Source organism: Oncorhynchus kisutch, linkage group LG22, assembly GCF_002021735.2.
Source record: "Oncorhynchus kisutch isolate 150728-3 linkage group LG22, Okis_V2, whole genome shotgun sequence".
Classification (NCBI taxonomy): domain Eukaryota; kingdom Metazoa; phylum Chordata; class Actinopteri; order Salmoniformes; family Salmonidae; genus Oncorhynchus; species Oncorhynchus kisutch.
In genome coordinates, this window is record NC_034195.2 from 46,390,125 (window position 1) to 46,415,766 (window position 25,642).

Below are 25,642 nucleotides of genomic sequence, written 5' to 3' on the forward strand. Positions count from 1 at the left end.
TGTATTTCTACATCCTAGAAGAGGCGAAGCACTTGTGTCTGTTTCATACAACACCACAGCGGCGATACAGCACCATATACGCATTAGCCTACAAGTGATGATGTCTGCCCCGTGTATGTGCTTCTGTCACAATTTCATTCCTTGATACGCATCATTCCGAAAAGGACCAACATCCCCATCTTACTGAAGACGACTAAAGGTACATTTCATTTAAAAGGAATAGATGTGTTGGTCTGAATAAGGTGGCAATGCGCAGGATGTGGCCAGGGAGTGTATGATGAAATACCCCACAGGGATGGCACGGAGAAGAGAGATGGGTTGGGCGGGGAGTGAGGAATTCATTGATGTTCATTCCTAGAACAAATTGTATCTTGAATACACAATAGCTCATATGGCGCCAGGTATGGTCCATTGCTTTTTCGGCATTTATGCATTTAATCACGTTTTTTTTCTCACACACACATGTATAGCATATCTAATAGCTTAATTGAGCCTTTATAGCGGAATGTGCCATACAGTGGCGTATTCAATAAGAACATGGAACTATTTCCTATTCATAATACATGGAAATGCACATGCACATTAATACAGTAGTCAAATGTTATTATAAAGACAACATGAATACCGGTAGGTTTTATCTTTCTGTGTGCTATAGCTACAGACTATTCCAGCTGCACCCTAAAAGGAATTTAAAATTTTCAGACTATTAGGCCTAACATTTACGTTTATTTGCTGATGAAATTACGGCCATGCTTTTAAAACGAGGCTAATCTGAAAGTGGCCACAGGAAATCTATTAATCGCTTAAACCAGTTGTCGGTGAAAGGCAATACATAGGCTGCTACAATCTGCACCATGGTAACGTTGTTTCATTGTGGTCTTATTTTACTCACAATGTGGGAAACTATGGCCGAATTGTAATCACATTACACCTATCATACTAATACATTTAGGGCTATATTCTTGGTCGTTTTTCTATTTTTTTTCGTTTATAGGTTTTCTCTGCTCTCACGTTGAGCTGCGATTACAACGAGTGTTTGGGTTCGTATGCAAATTACCTCGTGCTCTGCGTCAATTATTTGGGCGCGCGGATACCGAATCGTCTCCAGAGATAGCGATGGCCTTTCCATGTTTTGGTCATGCGTCAAAGTAACCAATCAATAGACAATGGCATCAAAAGATTTTGGTCACATTTGTCATATTATTTCCTTGTGACAAAAATATGATTTGAAAAAAAATATTTTAATTATAAACAGAAATACAAAGAATACTATTGAATCATTATATCGTTTATCCTCAACAACTGCCCATGGCAAGTTTTCTAAGAAGCGTACACACAGGTTGGACATCATCCAGACTATACAATTTCTGTCTGATGAAAGATATTAGGGGTGATTATATTCAATTCAAGTGTGAACATACAGCACACAGTATAAAAACGTGGCCTTTTTGTGGTTTCATTGAAATAGAGAACGGAAACCTTTTTTTTTACACACAGACAGACACCCCCCTTACTTCCTTCCTCCCTTCTCTTTATCTCTTCTCTTCTCTTTCTCTCAGTAAATACAGAAACCATCATTCTTTCTATGTGCATCAGAGAGTGGTGATATCACCAATACTCACTCTCATTCTGCCTTTACTGGAATTATGGATATTATACACTAGGATTTTGTTTGCTTTCCTTTTGGCATTCGCTGATAATGAAGAAAATATCAATATTGTAGCCTAATGTTCATAAAACGGGTCTTGTGTCAATATCTAATAATTATGACAACCCCACTCTGTTTGCCCTGAAATAATGAATATTGAATTTTGAATATGAGTACAATACCCTAAATCATTTATTTTTCTTTCCTGCCCCAAGCTTTTGGTGATAATGAAGAAATAAACAACTCCTTCACAACCCTCCATCACACACCCCCAAGACAGAGTCTTTATCCGACAGTACACCTTTAAGCCCTCAGAACTACCAGAACTGAACTGCCTCCCGCTACCAGCCCAAAGACATTCTGCCCCACGCCCTGGTCTGCTTTATCAAATGCCCAAAAACAGCAAGGCCGTCAAGAGAGAGCTTGACGACGATGTCACAGAGTCTGTCAGGGACCTGCTATCCAATGAGGACACGTGTGATGATTCCTTCAAGAAGAGCTCGCTGATTGTGGGTGGCGGCGGAGGTGATGGGGAAGGAAAGGACCTTAATGGAGACATGGACGTGGAGGATGGAGGCTCGGACGCAGAGGATGATGCAGCGAGACCAGCCTGGAACAGCAAGCTGCAGTACATCCTGGCCCAGGTGGGCTTCTCTGTAGGCCTGGGCAATGTCTGGAGATTCCCCTACCTGTGTCAGAAGAACGGAGGGGGTGAGTGGCTGTTGTGCTTATAGGTTAAGGTATATAAGTCGCCTGCCATTATGGTTAGGATTTGGGAAGGTTAGCCTGCCCCATTGTGTGTGTGTGTGTGTGTGTGTGTGTGTGTGTGTGTGTGTGTGTGTGTGTGTGTGTGTGTGTGTGTGTGTGTGTGTATGGATGGATGTTAAGTGTGTGAACCTCCTGTTGTGTTGTGGTGCACGTCTGTCAAAACCAGACTGTGACCTTGGTGATCAGAGCTCTCAAGATCAACATTACTGTGGTCACATGACTGTCTGAGTCTGTCTCCGTCTCTCCTCTTTCAATAACCTAGTAACAACCACCAAATAACACAATGATACCCATGCTGCAACAAGCAACAATAACAGCACACAATACTAGCAAACCCCCCTAAATAACCCTTATTCTAACCACACAGCAACAACCAATGACAAATAGAATCTGAAGTTTATTGGTTGTGTACACAGATTTGCAGATGTTGTACCAGGTGCAGCGAGATGCTTGTGTTCCTAGCTCTAACAGTGCAGTAATACCTAATGCTTGTGTTCCTAGCTCTAACAGTGCAGTAATACCTAATGCTTGTGTTCCTAGCTCCAACAGGGCAGTAATACCTAATGCTTGTGTTTCTACCTCCAAGAGGGCAGTATACCTAATGCTTGTGTTTCTAGCTCCAACAGGGCAGTAATACCTAATGCTTGTGTTTCTACCTCCAACAGGGCAGTAATACCTAATGCTTGTGTTTCTAGCTCCAACAGGGCAGTAATACCTAATGCTTGTGTTTCTAGCTCCAACAGGGCAGTAATACCTAATGCTTGTTTTCTACCTCCAACAGGGCAGAAATACCTAATGCTTGTGTTTCTAGCTCCAACAGGGCAGTAATACCTAATGCTTGTGTTTCTAGCTCCAACAGGGCAGTAATACCTACTGCTTGTGTTCCTAGCTCCAACAGGGCAGTAATACCTAATGCTTGTGTTTCTAGCTCCAACAGGGCAGTAATACCTAATGCTTGTGTTTCTAGCTCCAACAGGGCAGTAATACCTACTGCTTGTGTTCCTAGCTCCAACAGGGCAGTAATACCTAATGCTTGTGTTTCTAGCTCCAACAGGGCAGTAATACCTACTGCTTGTGTTCCTAGCTCCAACAGGGCAGTACTACCTACTGCTTGTGTTCCTAGCTCCAACAGGGCAGTAATACCTACTGCTTGTGTTTCTAGCTCCAACAGGGCAGTAATACCTACTGCTTGTGTTCCTAGCTCCAACAGGGCAGTAATACCTAATGCTTGTGTTTCTAGCTCCAACAGGGCAGTAATACCTACTGCTTGTGTTTCTAGCTCCAACAGGGCAGTAATACCTAATGCTTGTGTTTCTAGCTCCAACAGGGCAGTAATACCTACTGCTTGTGTTCCTAGCTCCAACAGGGCAGTAATACCTACTGCTTGTGTTCCTAGCTCCAACAGGGCAGTAATACCTACTGCTTGTGTTCCTAGCTCCAACAGGGCAGTAATACCTACTGCTTGTGTTCCTAGCTCCAACAGGGCAGTAATACCTACTGCTTGTGTTCCTAGCTCCAACAGGGCAGTAATACCTAATGCTTGTGTTTCTAGCTCCAACAGGGCAGTAATACCTACTGCTTGTGTTCCTAGCTCCAACAGGGCAGTAATACCTACTGCTTGTGTTCCTAGCTCCAACAGGGCAGTACTACCTAATGCTTGTGTTCCTAGCTCCAACAGGGCAGTATACCTAATGCTTGTGTTCCTAGCTCCAACAGGGCAGTAATACCTACTGCTTGTGTTCCTAGCTCCAACAGGGCAGTACTACCTAGCAATAAATCAATAAATACACACATAACCCAGAAAAATAAAATAAATAAATCAAAACATGTCAAACGAGCAAAAAAAAAGTATTTTATTTGTCACATGCACCGAACACAACTGGTGAAGACTTTATCGCAAACCACTTGCTTACGAGCCCTTCCCAACGAGATATATTTCAATCGACTCATTTCCTTATATGAACTGTAACTCAGTAAAAAAATATCAATGAATGCATGTTGCGTTTATATTGTTGCTCAGTGTATATTAAAATGTCAGGTCTCTATATCTATCATCTACCCTCAACCCCGGAAGAAAGTGATTGCAATACTTTTTTTCTGTTTGCCCAAAAGGCAAGCCAGTCAAAAGAACACATTGTTTTGAAACTGTAGCTTATTGAAAGATGTGATATCCTTATTTCTCATTCACCATCAGTGACTTTAGAGTTGACAGAATATCAGAATATTTGTGAAAAGCAAAACAGTTAAAGGCTTCGAAGTTAGGTTTCTATGCAAATAATGTACTGGAAATAGATTTTATTCATCTCTTTCAGTTACTTGGCTCTAGCAGTAAAAATGCAACCACCATTTCCTGTAAACAAAGGTTTTTGTAATCTCTCATGTACCATGTGTCTGTCTACCAGTTGCAGTCTCATCTCTTCTAAGGATGTTCTGATTCCCTGAGAGTAACAGACACAGACAGATCCTATTTTACAGACCTGTGCTATTATGGGCTGTGTCTTAGTCATTCTCCCTGAAGGTGTCTGTAAAGAATATACAGTTGAAGTTGGAAGTTTACATACACCTTAGCCAAATACAATTAAACTCAGTTTTTCACAATTCCTGACATTTAATCCAAGTAAAAATTCCCTGTTTTAGGATCTGTTAGGATCACCACTTTATTTTAAGAATGTGAAATGTCAGAATAATACTAGAGAGAATGATTTATTTCAGCTTTTATTTATTTCATCACATTCCCATTGGGTCAGATGAACGTAGTACCTTCAGGCATGTGGAAATTGCTCCCATGGATGAACCAGACTTGTAGAGGTCCACAAAATTTTTCTGAGGTCTTGGCTGATTTCTTTTGATTTTCCCATGATGTCAAGCAAAGAAGCACTGAGTTTGAAGGTAGGCCTTGAAATACATTCACAGCTACACCTCCATTTCACTCAAATGATGTCAATTAGCCTATCAGAAGCTTCTAAAGCCATGACATCATTTTCTGGAATTTTGCAAGCTGTTTAAAAGCAGAGTCAACTTAGTGTATGTACACTTCTGACCCACTGGAATTGTGATACAGTGAATTATACGTCAAATAATCTGTCTGTAAACAATTGTTGGAATAATTACTTGTGTAATGTACAAAGTAGATGTCCTAACCGACTTGCCAAAACTATAGTTTGTTCACAAGAAATTTGTGGAGTGGTTGAAAAACTAGTTTTAATGACTCCAACCTAAGTGTATCTAAACTTCGACTTCAACTGTAAAGAATGTCATCATTATGATTCCAGTAGCCACAGACCAATTTGCATCATCTAAGACCTGAGTATCTTTCCAGATCAGTGTGGGTAATCTGAGACCTGAGTATCTTTCCAGATCAGTTTGGGTAATCTGAGACCTGAGTATCTTTCCAGATCAGTTTGGGTAATCTGAGACCTGAGTATTTTTTCAGATCAGTTTGGGTAATCTGAGATCTGAGTATCTTTCCAGATCAGTTTGGGTAATCTGAGACCTGAGTATCTTTCCAGATCAGTTTGGGTAATCTGAGGCCTGAGTATTTTTCCAGATCAGTTTGGGTAATCTGAGACCTGAGTATCTTTCTAGATCAGTTTGGGTAATCTGAGGCCTGAGTATTTTTCCAGATCAGTTTGGGTAATCTGAGACCTGAGTATCTTTCCAGATCAGTTTGGGTAATCTGAGGCCTGAGTATTTTTCCAGATCAGTTTGGGTAATCTAAAACCTGAGTTTCTTTCCAGATCAGTTTGGGTAATCTGAGGCCTGAGTATTTTTCCAGATCAGTTTGGGTAATCTGAGACCTGAGTATCTTTCCAGATCAGTTTGGGTAATCTAAAACCTGAGTTTCTTTCCAGATCAGTTTGGGTAATCTGAGGCCTGAGTATTTTTCCAGATCAGTTTGGGTAATCTGAGACCTGAGTATCTTTCCAGATCAGTTTGGGTAATCTGAGGCCTGAGTATTTTTCCAGATCAGTTTGGGTAATCTGAGACCTGAGTATCTTTCCAGATCAGTTTGGGTAATCTGAGGCCTGAGTATTTTTCCAGATCAGTTTGGGTAATCTGAGGCCTGAGCATCTTTCCAGATCAGTTTGGGTAATCTGAGGCCTGAGCATCTTTCCAGATCAGTTTGGGTAATCTAAAACCAGAGTTTCTTTCCAGATCAAAATACTTATGTGGACACACAGAGGCAAAACTGGTGTGGTGGGAAGTCACTACATGGTGTGTGTGTGTTTGTTTGTGTGTGTAGCTGCGTGTGTGTGTGTGCGTGTTTGTTTGTGTGTGTGTGGCTGCGTGCACACAGAGTGTGTGTTCGCAACATGCTCATGTGTTTGTATGTTTGTGTGTGACATAGTTCTGACCCTGTGTGTGTTGGTTCTTCTCCACAGGGGCGTACCTGGTTCCCTACCTCATTCTGCTGATTGTGATTGGCATCCCCCTGTTCTTCCTGGAGCTGTCAGTGGGGCAGCGGATCCGCAGGGGCAGCATCGGGGTGTGGAACTACATCAGTCCTCGCCTGGGGGGCATCGGTTTCGCCAGCTGTGTGGTGAGAGAAGTTAGCTTCACCGCTACTAAGACTGTGGGTGTAGCACATGGGCATGTGTGAAACTTACTCCTCAGCCTGTCCCCACTTGCACCAGAGAATAGCTAGCATTTTATGTGGTGCCGACTGGTAAGATGCTTCGGGAGGTTGTGTGCTAGCAAAGCAGAGGTCCTGGGTTCTAGTCGACTCAGGAGGAAGCGGTACTCGCTAAGCAAGCAGCGTGACGTCCTTTATATGGCCACCATACACATTTCCTTAGAATAAAGGGGAAAGCACACAGGACTGTTTCTTTCTGCTTCACAAGCGAACACACACACTTTTTCTTTAAACCCATCTACCCTTAGCATCCTTCTATGGTAATGAATTGAAAGATGACAACACAAGTCTTCTCCATGTCATCTCAGCCAGTATAAACTACTTCCATGAGTCATTGTGTTCCGGTCTCTGTTTCTTAATGGCCGCAACGCAGTGGAGATAATTTGATTAGCCAGGTTAGAGCAGAAGGAATTCTGGGTACTGAATAGGTCACGTGTCACCAACACCTTTCTGTGAACTAACTGGCAGCATGTGTCAACCATGATAACACCATCAACCATGATAACACTGCCAACTATGATAACACTGCCAACCATGAAACCATTGCTAACCATGATAACACTGCCAACCATGATAGCACTGCCAACCATGATAGCACTGCTAACCATGATAACATTGCCAACCATGATAGCACTGCTAACCATGATAACACTGCCAACTATGATAACACTGCCAACCATGAAACCATTGCTAACCATGATAACACTGCCAACCATGATAGCACTGCTAACCATGATAACACTGCCAACCATGATAGCACGTGCTGTTTGAGGATGGTTTAAATGTAGTCGTTTGACAGGTGGTACCATGTTAAACTGATTTTGTTGAACTAGTGTGTCGCCTTCGCTTGCTCTGTTAGGGTTGCTAGAAAACTCATTAAGACAAATGCATTTATAATAAGCACCATATCGATAACATTTGATTGATTGATTTGAGTGAGTGATGTGCCTTTATTAGGTAGTGGTGATTTAGATTGTGTGTTTTAAACACTTAACCTGTTTCTGTACTGCAGGTGTGTTTCTTTGTGGCCCTCTACTACAATGTGATTATAGGGTGGAGTCTCTTCTACTTCTCCCAGTCCTTCCAGCAGCCTCTGCCATGGCACGAGTGTCCCCTGGTCAAGAACAAAACCACTACGTGTAAGACACACACACACACCCATCACATGCTTACACCTTCACGACACACGAGGCAATAACTACCCTAATGAGTGTCTCTTAATAACTAGCTTACAAGTTCACATAAAGTGTGTGATAAAGCCATGGTGCTTATACCACCCAGTGACAGCAATACAGTAAGCCATTAGCCATACTGTACATTCACAGTAATCCATTATAAAGTGTGTTCTACTGAATGAGGTGACCACAGAAACTCAACTCCAGGTGTTCTGCACCTGTTTCATCAGTAACATGTTGTCCCTCCTCCCTCCAGACGTAGTGCCCGAGTGTGAGAAGAGCTCGGCCACCACCTACTACTGGTACCGTGAGGCTCTGAACATCTCTGACTCCATCTCTGAGAGCGGAGGCCTCAACTGGAGGATGACCATCTGTCTGCTGGCTGCCTGGTCCATGGTCTGCCTCGCCATGATCAAGGGCATCCAGTCCTCTGGGAAGGTGAGTGAGTGAGTGAGTGAGTGGTGGGAAGGTGAGTGAGTGAGTGAGTGAGTGACGATGGGAAATTGACCTAAGTCTGCAAGTAAGACAGAGAGAGCAAGTGAAAGAAAAAAATCTTGCTAGATAGTTACTGTTGTCGTGTCTTTGCCGGATTAAGCGATATGACATGCTATTCTATAAAATAATTTATCCGTAATTAATATTACCTGATTGAGCTAATCATGTAAATGTAATTAACTAGAGAGGCGGTGCACCACGAAATAATATTTATAGAGCCATTATCTTCCGAGTAAACTCTTAAAGACCTAGTAATATTTTACATCAATAGCAGTCAATATTAATCGTCACCTTAATTCAGTCTCATCTGAATGTTGTAAGTTCTTGGTCATCTTCACGAACCCTGGCTAAAAAGTTGAATCAGCAATACAAAATTGGGTTGAATTATTTATTTACTAAATACCTAACTAATCACACAGAATTACACATACACTTAATTAATCATAACTTGATTACAAATGACGTTATAAAGGAAAACATCCCTAGTGGGCGGAACAGATATGACAGCTTGTTACACAAAAGAAAAGGGGCTGGGTTTGAGTGAAAGAGCGGGAAGACTGAGGAACAAAGATGGAATGCCGTGTTGCCCAACCGAGTCCTTTGAAGAATGTCTCTGCTGGTAAATTGGATACGTTGTAGTAACGTTGTTGGGTGGTAGACGGGATACTGTCTGTTCCTTCCTAACCTGCGTTTGCAGCTGCTGTTGCTAACTCAACGGCTAGGAGGTATCACTTCTGTAGTGAATAAGAGTTCAAAGTTCATACCATTCGCAAACGAAGCTTGGCTTCGTTCTGTAGTTATTATCTGAACCATTCTGACATCGGACCGTCGTCCTCACATCCTCGTAACTGGAGGTTATATTGTCGTCAAGTCCATTTGAATTCCACTTTGTAATACAACAAAATATGGAAAAAGTCAAGTGGTGTGAATACTTCCTGAAGGCACTGGATCTTGAACATTGTCATTCTCTTTAGATTGCTACACAGTTTGGGGCGACTGCTGTTACCATACAAATGTTATTGGCTGATTTGACTATGATCTGTAGTCTTTTGGGTGAATGTAGATTAGACCCATTTCATATCACTCCAAGGAATGTTTACCGGCAGCAACCTATTAATGTACATATACTGTAAAATACCAATTTTACATCTGTTCTGAATGTATAAGATTACATATAAAATGGCTACCGTGCAGTTGTTAGTCACATGTGCTGAATAAAATAGGTGTAGACCTTAGTGAAATGCTTACTTACGAGCCCCTAACCAACAATGCAGTTTTAAAAAGATAAGAATAAGAAATAAAAGTAACAAGTAATTAAAGAGCAGCAGTAAAATAACAATAGCAAAACTAGATACAGGGGGGTACCGGTATAGAATCAATGTGCCGGTTAGTTGAGGTAATATGTATATGTAGGTAGAGTTATTAAAGTGACTATGCATAGATGATAACAACATAGAGTATCAGCAATGCAATTATTCTGGGTAGCCATTTGATTAGATGTTCAGGAGTCTTATGGCTTGGGGATAGAAGCTGTTTAGAAGCCTCTTGGACTTAGACTTGATGCTCCGGTACCGCTTGCTGTGCGGTAGCAGAGAGAACAGTCTATGACTAGGGTGGCTGGGGTCTTTGACAATTTTTATGGCCTTCCTTTGACACCACCTGGTATAGAGGTCCTGGATGGCAGGAAGCTTGGCCCCAGTGATGTACTGGGCCATTCGCACTACCCTCTATAGTGCCTTGCGGTCCGAGGCAGTGATGCAACCAGTCCATGCTCTCGATGGTGCAGCTGTAGTACCCATGCCAAATATTTGTCTCCTGAGTCTCCTCAGTCTCCTGAGGGGGAATACGTTTTGTGCCCTCTTCCGCCAGTAGTTTTCAAAGCGGTGCTCACCAACCAAAACAGGTCCTTGTTTTTTTGTGTACTATGTCATCCAATTGTGTACTACCTCATCTATTTTGTATATGTTACATCCTGCAATTTATATATATTTTTACAATTCGTACAATATGTTACGAATTTGGTGTGCTTAAAGGAGAAGTCACTTTTTTTTTTGGAACTAAATCTAAATGTTTTATGAAAATGTCATGTTATAGAATAGTCCATACACCTTTTCTGTATATGAGTCGCGCAAATGGGAATATAACATTGCGGATAAAGTTTGGAATGACACAATTTAATGTGTAGAACATCTAAAGACCTGCAATCACAATGCTGAGATCTTTTCAGTTTCTAAAACAATGTATTTGGGTGTTTTCGGAGCCTTTGTTCATGTTTTTATGGAGCCCAACGAGGATGAGGAAGTGATTTGCTGTTTGGTGTAAGTTCTTAAAAACATGTGAAATCACAAAAGAAGGTGTCTGGACACTTCTTTAACATGCCATTGATGTCAAAAATAGAGATTTGTTTGTAAAAAATGAAAATTCTCCTTTAAGATCCCGGACTGCCTCTAACAATGAACAAGTGTGAGGCCCTCTTTGGACCCCACAACGGTCTCGATGGCCTTTTAAGTTGGAGAGAGAGTGGAAATGGCTATGAGCTTTCCTTTCCACTCCTAGTGAAGGGACTAGAGCAGGAGAACCTTTGAAGCTTTGCCACACAAAAGATTATTAATGTCCCTCTCGCCCCTCGTTTACAAAAGCCTATTCCTAGGAGTATCCCCACTGGGATCTACATTTTCTTTTTACTTTCTGTGTGTGGGTATGAGGGTGCAAGAAAGGCCGAGGGAGAGAGGGAAGCAGACCGGTTGCCATGGTTTTATGCTCTCTTTTGCATGATTGTTAAGAGTGTACTCACAAAAAAAGAAACTGAGGGAGAAAATAAATAACATTTAGCTGATTGTGTGGTGAAGAGGGAGTGTACTGAATGGCTGGGTACTAAATGGCTCATTCATTTTGCACTCAAAATCTACTTTTTGCTCGCATTGTTGACATAAAATGATGTGGAGCTACAAAAGAACGCATCAAAGTAAAAGCACCGTTATGGCAAGTTTGAGTTGCCGTAACGATAGATAGTGATGGAGGGAAAAATATCCATTCAGTTGCATATCGCAAATATTCATTTGGAGGATATTATATCGATACTTTCACTCCCAAGTATGGATTTGTAAAAACATTACTTATTTTTTCCAGGTAGCGTTACCCTGCACTAGTCGGCTGTACCTGCGCCAAAACTCCTGTATTTTTCATCCTATAGCTTGTTCTCCAGCTAGTCATTTCCATGACTGATCAAAAATAATCATATTTAACCTTTATTTTGACAGGGAGTCAATGCTGAAACCATACACATCCTCATTAAAATACACACATTAACTACACATCCTCATTAAAATACACACATTAACTACACATCCTCATTAAAATGCACACATTAACTACACATCCTCATTAAAATACACACATTAACTACACATCCTCATTAAAATACACACATTAACTACACATCCTCATTAAAATGCACACATTAACTACACATCCTCATTAAAATACACACATTAACTACACATCCACATTAAAATACACACATTAACTACACATCCTCATTAAAATGCACACATTAACTACACATCCTCATTAAAATACACACATTAACTACACATCCACATTAAAATGCACACATTAACTACACATCCACATTAAAATACACACATTAACTACACATCCTCATTAAAATGCACACATTAACTACACATCCACATTAAAATGCACACATTAACTACACATCCACATTAAAATGCACACATTAACTACACATCCACATTAAAATACACACATTAACTACACATCCTCATTAAAATGCACACATTAACTACACATCCTCATTAAAATGCACACATTAACTACACATCCTCATTAAAATGCACACATTAACTACACATCCTCATTAAAATACACACATTAACTACACATCCTCATTAAAATGCACACATTAACTACACATCCTCATTAAAATGCACACATTAACTACACATCCACATTAAAATACACACATTAACTACACATCCACATTAAAATGCACACATTAACTACACATCCTCATTAAAATGCACACATTAACTACACATCCACATTAAAATACACACATTAACTACACATCCTCATTAAAATGCACACATTAACTACACATCCTCATTAAAATACACACATTAACTACACATCCTCATTAAAATACACACATTAACTACACATCCTCATTAAAATACACACATTAACTACACATCCACATTAAAATACACACATTAACTACACTTCCACATTAAAATACACACGTTAACTACACATCCACATTAAAATACACACATTAACTACACATCCACATTAAAATACACACATTAACTACACATCCACATTAAAATACACACGTTAACTACACATCCACATTAAAATACACACATTAACTACACATCCACATTAAAATACACATTATTAAACACAACAATACAGAAAAAGCAAAACACAATTTATCTTTTACCTTTATTTAACCAGGTAAGTCAGTTAAGAACAAATTCTTATTTTCAATGACGGCCTAGGAACAGTGGGTTAACTGCCTGTTCAGGGGAAGAACGACCGATTTGCACCTTGTCAGCTCGGGGTTTTGAACTTGTAACCTTCCGGTTACTAGTCCAACGCTGTAACCACTAGGCTACCCTGCCGCCCCAATCATGACAAACAAACACATCCTTCAGTAAAAATGTCCCCTAACAACCGTCTGAAGTTCCCTACAGGCACCAATTCCTCCCATTTTAAAGTACATTGGAGATCAATCCACATGTAAGGTGCAAAAAGAAAATGAAGGCATATCTAAGGGCCCTCCAGAGTTAGCCATCCCTGAGATCAGGTCTGGGAGCTCGTACGTCTGCAGGTTAAATAAAGTAAGGAATGGTGGAAGTGTATGCAGTAGGGCTTTATAAACAAAAACAACTGCAATGCATTGATCTAGTAGACTTCAAAGAGGGCCAGCCTACTTTCTGATACAGAATGCAGTGATGTTTTGCTGAACCTATCCCATGGCCCGAAGGGAAATGGAGCTTAAACCGTTACAGCATCAGGTGGTGTGATTTTAACATCTAGTCTAAGCTTAGGCATTCAGGTGGTGTGATTTTAACATCTAGTCTAAGCTTAGGCAATCAGGTGGTGTGATTTTAACACCTTGTCTAAGCTTAGCCATTTAGGTGGTGTGATTTTAACACCTTGTCTAAGCTTAGGCATTCAGGTGGTGTGATTTTAACACCTTGTCTAAGATTAGGCATTCACAACCTTTTGACCAGCGCAGGATTAAGCTCTCTGTCCCTCCAGTTGACCTGGTTTGCCCTTTAGAGGCCATCAGGCAGGCATAGGCCCACCCCTGAACCCAACCCTGCTCATGAGTGAACTCCAAACCATCTTAAATCTTAAACCACGCCTCAGAGCCTGTGTGGTGACTCAACCTACCCACCCCGCTCTTCAACCACAATCCCCTAGTATCCTCCCAGATATAATACAGTATATCACTAAGCACAAAGCAAGAAGGCCCCTCCCTCTGTCAGCTTAGTGGGACAGTGGTACAAAAGCTCTTGTGTGGGCCCTGACCCAGAGGCCGGTCAGCACCCTTGGCCCCATAGCAGTTCAGTAGAGTAGACCTCCCCTGGGATAGGACCTCCTATTGCGTCACTGACTTCAATCACTCGTTACTTCTTCTGTATTTTTCCACTCACTGTATAGTGGTCCGCAGGGCTGTGTATTTCCCTATGGGTTACTGCCACCCCCACAGGTCAGGAGGGGACAACAGAGGCAGCCTCAGAGATCCTTTTCGATAAAGCCCAGAAGAGGTAGCTTCAGAGATTTGTATTTATTATGGATCCCCATTAGCTGTTGCCAAGGCAGCAGCTACTCTTCCTATGGTCCAGACACATTAAGACACATCACACAATAAACCATATCACACCACTACATGTCCACAGCACAAAATGTACAATACAACAATATTACAATGTACAATACCACCATACAACAATATTACAATGTACAATACCACCATACAACAATATTAAAATGTACAAACCACCATACAACAATATTAAAATGTATGTGTGTGTGTGCATGTCTCTCTTCACAGTCCGCAATGTTCCATGAGGTGTAGTTTTACCGTTTTTCTTAAATCACATTTTACTGCTTGCATGAGTTGCTTGATGTGGAATAGAGTTCCATGTAGTCATGGCTCTATGTAGTACTGTGTGCCTCCCATAGTCTGTTCAGGACTTGGGGACTGTGAAGAGACCTCTGGTGCCATGTCTTGTGGGGTCAGCATGGTTGTCTGAGCTGTGTGCCAGTAGTTTAAACAGACAGCTCTGTATTTCCAACATGTAAATCCCTCTCACAAAGACAAGTAGTGATGCAGTCAAGCTCTCATCTACTTTGAGCCAGGAGAGTTTGACATCCATGTGATTGACGTTAGCTCTCTGTGTACATTTAAGGGTTTATATAGTTATTAACCCCAGAGAGACAGGGTCTGAGACAGATTTGTCAATAAGTAAAGTCTCCAAGTCAGCCATTCACTTTGTAATGTACGAGTTGCAAGACGTTTGTTCTTCTGTTGTGGTTGTTTTACAGGTGATGTACTTCAGCTCGTTGTTCCCTTACGTGGTGCTGATCTGTTTCCTGGTTCGGGCTCTGCTCTTGAAAGGCTCCGTGGACGGCATCCGACACATGTTTACCCCCAAGGTACAGTACCCTAACCCCTAAGGTACAAAAATGCTGCTTTATAGTTTCACCCAATGTAATGGTGCCTTGTTCACACCCAGGCAGTCAACCAAATCCTACTACAAACAGCCAACATGCTGCACTACACTGCAGGCAAAGTCAGGAACCAGACTTCTTCAGAGAGTTAGCTTATGCATTTGTTTGATCCAATGCACTTTTTAAAATATATATTTTTTTCATCTCACCTTTATTTAACCAGGTAGGCCAGTTGAGAACAAGTTCTTATTTAGAACTGCGACCTGGCCAAGATAAAGCAAAGCAGTGCGACAAAAACAACAACACAGAGTTACACATGGATAAACAAACGTACAGTCAATAACACAATAGAAAATCTATGTACTCTTGTTTGATCCAATGCACTCGTTTGATCCAGTTGTGGATCAATGTTACATTGTTAACTTTACTGAACCAGGAAGGGAAATATATCCACTGAAAATGTGCCATAAATGTAAAAATAGATTTTTACCGGAGCTCAGCTATTCAACAGCAATGGCCCTCAAACATTGTTCATTTTACTAAAGAGGAAAGCCATGTTAAATGAAACTGTGTCAGAAATATATTTTTAAATACAGTAGTCTGTTATAGGTTGGCTACTCAGCCGCCGTGGCCCAATGGCAACTCAGGCAAAAGGAATAATCTAATTTGGACTCTGCTGTGGTGGCAGACTTCTCACCATGGTAACAGGAGTCGCTCGGTGCTCCCTGCTTTATGTAATATCCACAACGGTGTGTTCAGTTCATTTCACAACAGAATTCTCACCATGGTAACAGGAGTCGCTCGGTGCTCCCTGCTTTATGTAACATCCACAACGGTGTGTTCAGTTCATTTCACAACAGACTTCTCACCATTGTAACAGGAGTCGCTCGGTGCTCCCTGCTTTATGTAACATCCACAACGGTGTGTTCAGTTCATTTCACAACAGACTTCTCACCATGGTAACAAGAGTCGCTCGGTGCTCCCTGCTTTATGTAACATCCACAACGGTGTGTTCAGTTCATTTCACAACAGACTTCTCACCATGGTAACAGGAGTCGCTCGGTGCTCCCTGCTTTATGTAACATCCACAACGGTGTGTTCAGTTCATTTCACAACAGACTCGTGTGTCTGCTGCTTCTCACACGGCTGACATCTTCCTACTTCAAAGGCCTTCGCTGCGTCTCCTGTGTGCAGGGAAGGAGACATCAAAAGCAGGGTTCATTGTGTGCTGTATAGTGTGTGCCTTGTAACTGTGTTAAGCCCATCACCACACAAAGATGCTGTAGGATATTTGAGGGCAGTGGCATGATGGATAGGCTCTCAGTATGTTGTGTCCTTCTTTAATCTTCCTCAGTTTTGACAAATTTGACACTCTCAACCATGATTCACATGTCCACTGCTCTGCTCCACTGGTCCAAACAATGGTTTGTCCATTACTAGGAGAGCACAGATTCCTACAATAAATAGCGTAGTGTTGTCCTAAAGAGCCAAATGTTTGTCAAATGAATCCACAGCAAGGAGAGATGAGTCCGCAACTCCAGTTGATCTTCCTTTTGTCAGCACCTCACCTAAAATGTCCATTCTTTATTTCCTTCCAGTTGGAGATCATGCTGGAGGCCAAGGTGTGGCGTGAGGCGGCCACGCAGGTCTTCTTCGCCCTGGGCCTGGGCTTCGGAGGCGTCATAGCCTTCTCCAGCTACAACAAGCGGGACAACAACTGCCACTTTGACGCCGTGCTGGTCTCCTTCATCAACTTCTTCACCTCTGTGCTGGCCACCCTGGTGGTGTTTGCTGTGCTCGGCTTCAAGGCCAACATCATGAACGGCAAGTGTGTCGCGCTGTAAGTATGGATACGCAATTAAGCTGTCGTCAATTAATCAATTCAAATGTATTTATTATACTGAGTATGTGAACACACTTGACAGAAAGGGGGGAAAGGAAAACATTGTGCCTCAAAGGTAATCTGCCTTTTTGATGCTGACATGAAGTTTGGGAGGGCGGCTCCCCTCCGCCAGCGGCTCCCCTTTTGTAGACCAGCGGATCAATTTAGGAACCCAGTTGTGGTCTCAACTTGCTGTTGAGAGTTAGAATAGTACAATATACAAGGTGCAATTTCAAAATGTGGTTGTGCATCAGCAATTTATCTCTTTTTATGTCAGTCACTGACAGTCACTCAATTAGCCCATGTAAGATAAAACGTTTTAGATTTGTAAGTTAGTCCAGCCAGCTTTCTAAACGTGTAGTAATCATGGCCGAATTACCGATAGGGGGCCCCCATTGATTTTGTTAGTCACTGTCACTCAGATATCATATTAAAAACAGAAAACATTTCTCTCCACCACATGGCAAAATCAGTAGAATTGCTTGAAGTGAGTTATAAAATTGCAAAAATGGGTCTCTGCTGTCAAGAGGGGACACAAAAATATTTTGCTCACAAGGTGGGGGGAGCCCACCAACAAAATGTCACTTAGGGCCCCCAAAAGGCTAGGGTCGGCTCTGACTGCATGTGTGGGTATGGATTTGGGTATGCAGACCCACGAGCCACTGCGGCCTCTCATGATAATTTCAGATGTATTGTAACCCCCACCCCAATCAAAGTGACCCATTCCTGGTCTTTAAGATATTAGCAATAAGGCCTAGAATACATTAGCAAAGTCTACGAAAGTGTCCATTTAATCTGGTCTTATTTCATTTTCTACCTCTCAGGAACACTAAGAAGATAGTGGGTTTTCTGGGGAACGAGATCAGCCGTGATCTGATCCCCCACCACATCAACTTCAGCGCCACTGTGAGCGCTGAGGACTACCAAAAGATGACTGTGCTCATCAGAGGGGTGATGGAGAAGGATTACCAGCTTCTGGGTCTGGGCTCCTGCAGCATCGAGGAAGAGCTCAACAAGGTGAGGGGCCATTGTCTTCTGACAGCTACAGCACATCATTCTAATGTGTTGGTCAGTGCAGACTGCCGTCGCAACATCTGACGTAACGGGGCTCATAGAATGTATAACGGTGATATGTCATTTTGTATCTTTTATGATCATAATCACTTAGGTAGCATTCTACTTGAAGAAAACACAAGCAGTCATGAAAACTGGTGTCACACATGGTGTCATCACGACAACTGACTTTACACTGTCATGTCTCAAACCAGGATTAGCTACGCCTATCCAATGAACATTCTTTGTGTCATAACAAAGAAGCTGTAAAGTGTTACTGAATGCGGTCTCCCACAGACTGTGTTAGACCAAATCTCTAGATCTTGTCTACACACTTTGAGATTTCCAGGAAGCTGCTTGGTTTAAGTTGCTTCCCCTTTCATTCAACACCGTTTGGTAGACTGCTACTTTAGTGCATTTCTGTTCCCTTGCTGTTACTTGTGTGTTCCAACTCAGTGTGAATAATTAATAAGGTATTGACTTAACGGGAAAGCACAGCATCAGACACAGAGGCCCTGTAGATCTACAACATGGCTCAAGTTAACAATCATGTGATTCCTTGGGGACAAAGGCCTTACTAGAAGTGGATATTACTGACGTAAACCTCATCTTCATCTTCCTCCTCCTGCTCCCCATCCTCCTGCTCCTCAGGCAGTGCAGGGTACAGGCCTGGCCTTCATCGCCTTTACAGAGGCCATGACCCACTTCCCTGCGTCTCCCTTCTGGTCTGTCATGTTCTTCCTGATGCTGGTTAACCTGGGCCTGGGCAGCATGTTCGGAACCATCGAAGGCATCATCACACCCCTGGTGGACACCTTCAAAGTCCGCAAGGAGTTCCTCACAGGTCAGTCAGAGAGAGGGGATGAAGGAAGAGATGGGTCATTATTTCTCATTTCAACTTTCTGTGATTCCTCGTCTCCTTCTCAATCTTTTTTGAGAAGGTCCAAGGTCCCTCTCTGTCCTTTTTCTTCAGAGGAGAAAAAGAGTCAAAGAATTGAGGAAAAACAAAACGGAAAGAGCCTATGTGTCAGTTTGTGGAGGTAGACCTTTCCCAAAATGTATCCTCAGCTGAACTCTTGATGTGTGTTTGCCATCGTAACAGGTCAATAGTATTACCCAGGTGCATGTGTTATGTCTTTTTGCTCTAATGCTTCTGGCTTAATAATGATGTCATAATACTACCTCTACTGCAGAGCAGATGTCTGGCACCAAAGATAATGTTTTAGAATTGATACACTTATTAGTGCAGCAACATGTTGACAAATATTGTGCATGAATTCTGTTAACGAGGATGGCATTTCTCCCTCTTGCACCGTTTCAATAACGTCCATGTTGTCTCCCTCCTGTATCAGTGGGCGTCTGTCTGCTGGCCTTCTTCATTGGCCTGCTGTTCGTCCAACGTTCTGGGAACTACTGGGTGGCCATGTTCGATGACTACTCTGCCACACTGCCTCTGCTCATAGTGGTCATCCTGGAGAATGTGGCTGTTGCTTGGGTCTATGGGACTGACAAGTATGTACAGTACATATCAAATCATATACAGAATGGCAGTAATCTGTGGTTTTCTCCACTTTAATTCAAAATTCAAAGCTGTCCATCCAAATACAATGGAAAAACCAGTATTAGACTCAGTATTCAGAATGAGCTGAACATGAAAAGTAATTGTGAAATAATACCACTTTTATCTCCTATCACCTGTTGAACATAATTGCCAAAGTCAACACAGTCTAAAGTGAGTACCATTATGTGTTTTCACCTCCTGTGGTGGTATCCCGTCTCCGTCTCTCCTCCTCCCCAGGTTCTTTGAGGATCTGAAGGACATGCTGGGCTTCACTCCGTTCCGGTTCTACTACTACATGTGGAAGTACGTGACCCCCCTGCTGCTCATCCTGCTGCTGGGCTCCAGTGTGATCCAGCTGGGAATGACCCCACCCAGCTACAGCGCCTGGATCAAGGACCTGGTGAGTCGCCACTCGACTGTGGTCTCTCTTTGGTGCAACTGGATAAGGCCAAAACACAATAGTTCAGTTTAATGGACTATTGTTTCAGTCGATGGGATGTGCAAGATTCTTCTCCACTCCTACCTGGCATATGCTGATTTTGCCCACTGACAAAGAAATGATCAGTCTATCATTTTAAATGGTAGGTTTATTTGAACAGTGAGAGACAGAATAACAACAACAAAATCCAGAAAAACGCATGTCAAAAATGTTATAAATTGATTTGCATTTTAATGAGGGAAATAAGTATTTGACCCTCTCTCAATCAGAAAGATTTCTGGCTCCCAAGTGTCTTTTATACAGGTAACGAGCTGAGATTAGGAGCACACTCTTAAAGGGATTGCTCCTAATCTCAGTTTGTTACCTGTATAAAAGACACCTGTCCACAGAAGCAATCAATCAGATTCCAAACTCTCCACCATGGCCAAGACCAAAGAGCTCTCCAAGGATGTCAGAGACAAGATTGTAGACCTACACAAGGCTGGAATGGGCTACAAGACCATGGCCTAGCACCTTGGCAAGAAGGTGACAACAGTTGGTGCGATTATTCGCAAATGGAAGAAACACAAAAGAACTGTCAATCTCCCTCGGCCTGGGGCTCCATGCAAGATCTCACCTCGTGGAGTTGCAATGATCATGAGAACAGTGAGGAATCAGCCCAGAACTACACTGGAGGATCTTGTCAATGATCTCAAGGCACCTGGGACCATAGTCACCAAGAAAACAATTGGTAACACACTACGCCATGAAGGACTGAAATCCTGCAGCGCCCCCGCAAGGTCCCCCTGCTCAAGAAAGCACATATACATGCCCGTCTGAAGTTTGCCAATGAACATCTGAATGATTCAGAGGACAACTGGGTGAAAGTATTGAGGTCAGATGAGACCAAAATGGAGCTCTTTGGCATCAACTCAACTCGCAGTGTTTGGAGGAGGAATGCTGCCTATGACCCCAAGAACACCATCCCCACAGTCAAACATGGAGGTGGAAACATTATGCATTGGGGGTGTTTTTCTGCTAAGCGGATGCTAAGCGGATGCGAACTTCATCGCATCAAAGGGACGATGGATAGGGCCATGTACCGTCAAATCTTGGGTGAGAATCTCTGAAAATGGGTCGTGGATGGGTATTCCAGCATGACAATGACCCAAAACACACGGCCAAGGCAACAAAGGAGTGGCTCAAGAAGAAGCACCCTGGAGTGGCCTAGCCAGTCACCAGACCATAATCCCATAGAAAATCTGTGGAGGGAGCTGAAGGTTCGAGTTGCCAAACGTCAGCCTCCATACCTTAATGACTTGGAGAAGATCTGCAAAGAGTGGGACAAAATCCCTCCTGAGATTTGTGCAAACCTGGTGGCCAACTACAAGAAACGTCTGACCTCTGTGATTGCCAACAAGGGTTTTGCCACCAAGTACTAAGCCATGTTTTGCAGAGGAGTCAAATACTTATTTCCCTCATTAAAATGCAAATCAATTTATAACATTTTTGACATGCGTTTTTCTGGATTTTTTTGTTGTTATTCGGTCTCTCACTGTTCAAATAAACCTACCATTAAAATTATAGACCGATAATTTCTGTCAGTGGGCAAACTTTACAAAATCAGTAGGGGATCAAATACTTTTTTCCCTCACTGTATCTTCTTGTCTCCTTTATCCACACCGATTTGTAATGTACCTGGAGCAGTCACTCGATATGCGCTTTGCCATGTTATCTTCACCAATAGGAACACTCGATATGCGCTTTGCCATGTTAGCTTCACCAATAGGAACACTCGATATGCGCTTTGCCATGTTAGCTTCACCAATAGGAACACTTGATATGCGCTTTGCCATGTTAGCGTCATAAATACTCCACTGTTGGATTATCAAGATCAGCACAGATGGAGGAGAGGACTATGGGCCGAAGCGGGACAGAAATGTAAAGGCAATTTCCTATTGAGCCGACATATACAGGAGTTTACCATGAATGCAGTTTCCACTAACGCGGAAACAGTGCCTTTAACTTTCAATCACGCTGTAGGCTGAGCTTAACACGATACGGATTGAATAGAGCCCTTAGACTTACTGTAAGACAAGAGGACTTCACACTATTATCACGAGCTCAACTTTCTGTCCCGTGGTTTTAGTGTCAGTATCAGTGTCAATGTGTTTACCTGTCTGGTATCCTTGGTGACCGGTTGTAACATTCTGGTCGTAGTTGTACTCCGTCTAGTCAGAACCTTGATAAACCTTCCTCCCCTCCAGGCCAGTGAGAGGTCTATGAGCTACAATAGTAAGTAGTAGTAGTACAGTAGTAGTAACCTCTAACCTCCCTCGGTCTCCCCCTCCAGGCCAGTGAGAAATCCCTGAGCTACACTCCGTGGGGCCTGGCGGTCTGTATCTCCCTGGTGGTAATGGCCATCATGCCCGTGCCCGTGGTGTTCTTCCTCCGCTACTTCAACATCATCGACGAGAACGCCGGCGTCGTCTCCACCATCTCATACAAGAAGGGCTGCATCATCCAGGAGATAGCCAGGCCCGAGGAGGAGGACGACGCCAGCCTCATCCATGCCAAGTCGCCCTCACCCATGCCCGGCAACAGCATCTACCGCAAGCAGAACGGAGAGGTTCCCGATTCCACCCCCAACGGCCGATATGGTATTGGTTACTTGATGGCTGACATGCCGGACATGCCCGAGTCAGACTTATAGCATGTTGTTTCTGGTACTCCGCCCTACTGGCTGGCCAACCAATCCCTCTTTTGCGTGCGTTTAGTCGTGGGAATCGTCATCTGCATATTTTTACTCTTATATTTTTACTGTATATTCTTTATAGATATCGTAGCTGCTCCCCTTCATGTTGTCCTTTTCCCGTTTTGCTGTAAAAACGATTAAAAAGGTGTGCACATTGTATACTGTACATACTATCTCCTTTTGTCTTCCCCACCCAGTCCTTCCTTGGCTCAGTCCCAAATGGAACCCCTCAGCCCCGTCCTGAAGCTCAATACAGTACAGTATTGGTGTAAGCAATAAGGTGGACACTCCACCAAGCCTGCTATAGTTGCTCAACAAGGGACTTAGGCTAGGGACAAGTGAAGATCAGGTTTGGGGTTAATTCCATTTCAAATCAGGAAGTAAACTGAAATTAAAAATGTTCTGATAGAGGAAGCGATGTGAATTTTTCAGTTTACTTCCTGAATCACCAAATTGAAATGGAATTGACCCCAACCCTGAGGGATAGATTTGGGACTGGGCCTTTTGTCTGTCTCTGGAAGATGCAGGTTGAGTGTTTTCCCCCCTGGTCCTGCTGTAGAATGCCTGTGTACATTGTGACCTTACCTCTGGCCCAGAGTTCTGAGATTAATAGCAGCGCAGCCTCTTTGGGTGACATACGTGTTGGCAATGATGCAATACTGACCACATTTCTTTAGTGTAAGTACAATATAGTGCAAACAGCAAAAGGATGGCATTGAAACTGAACCCCCCCAACCAAACCCCCCCCCAAAAATGTGCCTAAATAACTTATGATATTTGTTTATAGAATACATGGTGGACGTTGTATATTTAAGGTATTCTGTAAATATAAATATTATAAATATTATAAATATATTTAGCCTATCTGAATAGTTTGGATATCAGAACACCTTGTTTTTTGGAAAGAAGTGCTTAAAATCCTTACAGCTGGTTCCATTTTTTGTTTACTGATGTGCTGTCAATCTATGTAGAGGTTTGACCCCTCTTGATAAACTTGTAAATATTTTTTTCCTCCATGAAATGGCTTCATAACGCAATGTATTTTTTCCCCCTGTTGAGATTAAAGATCAAACTTGGTCCATACTGGGCACTAATGTCTGTGTAGTTCTCACTGTTGGTCTGTCATTGAAATGTAAACTGTGTCTTTTGTTTGATGTGATTCACTGAGAGACTCATGGTGAAGGATACATCAATGTGTGGCCTATGTAACGGTGTTGCACTGCCCTCTAGCGTGCATGACAAACATCTTTATATTGTCAGATGACAATCTAAGGACAGGGAGGCAGGCAATATATAACAATTTTACAAAATACAAACACTGTTTAAAAGTCAAACAGAATTTACTGAGATGCTACATCATACATTACAAGTACAACAGTCATGACATGACTTAAAATCTCGCATCTTGACAAAAGACAAGGAATGGGGTCATTTGGTAAACAAACGCATGTATTGAATACATCATCAAATATGGCCCTTGAGAAGTGAGAATTTATTTCCTTTGGCTTTTTTTCCAGTTGTCTTCAGTTTCATTTTATAAAATGGTGATAACAGGTAAACAACACACATTTATAATGAAAACAACACAAAATGAAGCATCCCTTTTAGAGTTTTTTCAGTCGTACAATTTGTAATAACATTTGGCAGGAGCGTTTCAATTCAAAATAATACCCGGTCTAAGATGAAAAGATTCTTTATTCAAAGGCATTTTACTTACTTTTAGGTATTGTAGTATACAGTCAACCCCTGGTCAGTGCTTGCAATAGTTTGGGGTGATTATGAAAGTGTGCACTTAAATAAAGCATGCAGATATCCAAACAACTTTTGGGTTTGGAGAAAGAAGTAAAATATTAAAGTGCACTTAAACAATGTAACCTAAATCAAGTGCACTCGTGTGGTCTCTTCATGGTCTTTGACACGGTCCAAAGTGCCCTGAGAAGTATGGCTGTCAGACAATGTCAGTTATTGAGATTTCAGTGAGGTAACGTCTCCCCCTGTACTGGTACTGTATGTGTGTACTGGTACTGTATGTGTGCAGAAGACACACTACTTCACTGAATCTTCAGAGAAATCCCTTTTCCATGTGTATTCTGTGAACAATGAAAAGTAAATATAGCAGTAATTGGTAACTACTGTAATGGTATTTTTGCCATGGTTTTACTATTGACTTGATTATTGGTATGGGTGATATACACGGGCAGTGTAGTACAGGTGTTATGGTTTTTACTATTGATGTGTATAGGTAGTATTAATGGAGCGTGTGGTGTAGTACAGGTACGTACCAAGCTGTGGGCTCAGTAATTGACTCAGTCGTTTTGCTGCTCTCTCATCTTGGCTGTGATCTCCTCTCTCATCTCACAGTGTTTGTTGAGGTCCTTGACCTCCAGAGGCAGAGAACTGTTCCACACCATCAGTACAGACTCCTCGTCTGGGAGCACGCACACACACACACACACACACACACACACACACACACACACACACACACACACACACACACAGATTGTACTCTCAATATCTCATTTAGGTTTTCTTGGGAAATT

At 42.3% G+C, this 25,642-nt stretch overlaps 2 protein-coding genes across 7 annotated transcripts in view; one reads left to right on the forward strand and one right to left on the reverse strand.

Moving 5' to 3' along the window:
- The first annotated feature begins 29 nt into the window (after positions 1-29).
- slc6a15 (solute carrier family 6 member 15) lies at positions 30-24,197 on the forward strand. Of its 2 annotated transcripts, XM_020456113.2 has the most exons (13): positions 30-199; positions 1,864-2,359; positions 6,799-6,956; positions 8,062-8,188; positions 8,481-8,662; positions 15,305-15,415; positions 17,029-17,270; positions 18,137-18,329; positions 19,017-19,209; positions 19,718-19,877; positions 20,164-20,326; positions 22,612-22,627; positions 22,714-24,197. In XM_020456113.2, exons 2-13 carry the CDS (start codon positions 2,038-2,040, stop codon positions 23,055-23,057), a joined length of 2,211 nt encoding a protein of 736 aa, XP_020311702.1. In that variant the 5' UTR covers positions 30-199; positions 1,864-2,037; the 3' UTR covers positions 23,058-24,197. The 2 variants fall into 2 exon arrangements, with proteins under 2 accessions (XP_020311702.1, XP_020311700.1); XM_020456111.2 differs by lacking the exon at positions 22,612-22,627 and having other exon boundaries at positions 22,698-24,197.
- Positions 24,198-24,420: 223 nt separating this feature from the next.
- lrrk2 (leucine-rich repeat kinase 2) overlaps positions 24,421-25,642 on the reverse strand; it is a 63,649-nt gene continuing 62,427 nt past the window's right edge. For all 5 annotated transcript variants that reach the window (XM_031801079.1, XM_031801082.1, XM_031801080.1 and 2 more), the window contains exons 49-50: positions 25,382-25,527; positions 24,421-25,189 (exon numbers count right to left, since the gene is read on the reverse strand). In XM_031801079.1, the coding sequence (XP_031656939.1) occupies positions 25,406-25,527 (122 nt within the window). In that variant the 3' untranslated portion in view covers positions 24,421-25,189; positions 25,382-25,405. The remainder of the gene's footprint in view (positions 25,190-25,381; positions 25,528-25,642) is intronic.

What these genes read in the sequence shown, in the direction of transcription:
- slc6a15 (XM_020456113.2), top strand. Translation starts at nt 2,038, where the DNA reads ATGCCCAAAAACAGCAAGGCCGTCAAGAGAGAGCTTGACGACGATGTC. An exon ending in AACGGCAAGTGTGTCGCGCT is followed by an intron (nt 17,271 to 18,136) that starts GTAAGTATGGAT and finishes TCTACCTCTCAG; the next exon opens with GAACACTAAGAAGATAGTGG. An exon ending in TGGGTCTATGGGACTGACAA is followed by an intron (nt 19,878 to 20,163) that starts GTATGTACAGTA and finishes CCTCCTCCCCAG; the next exon opens with GTTCTTTGAGGATCTGAAGG.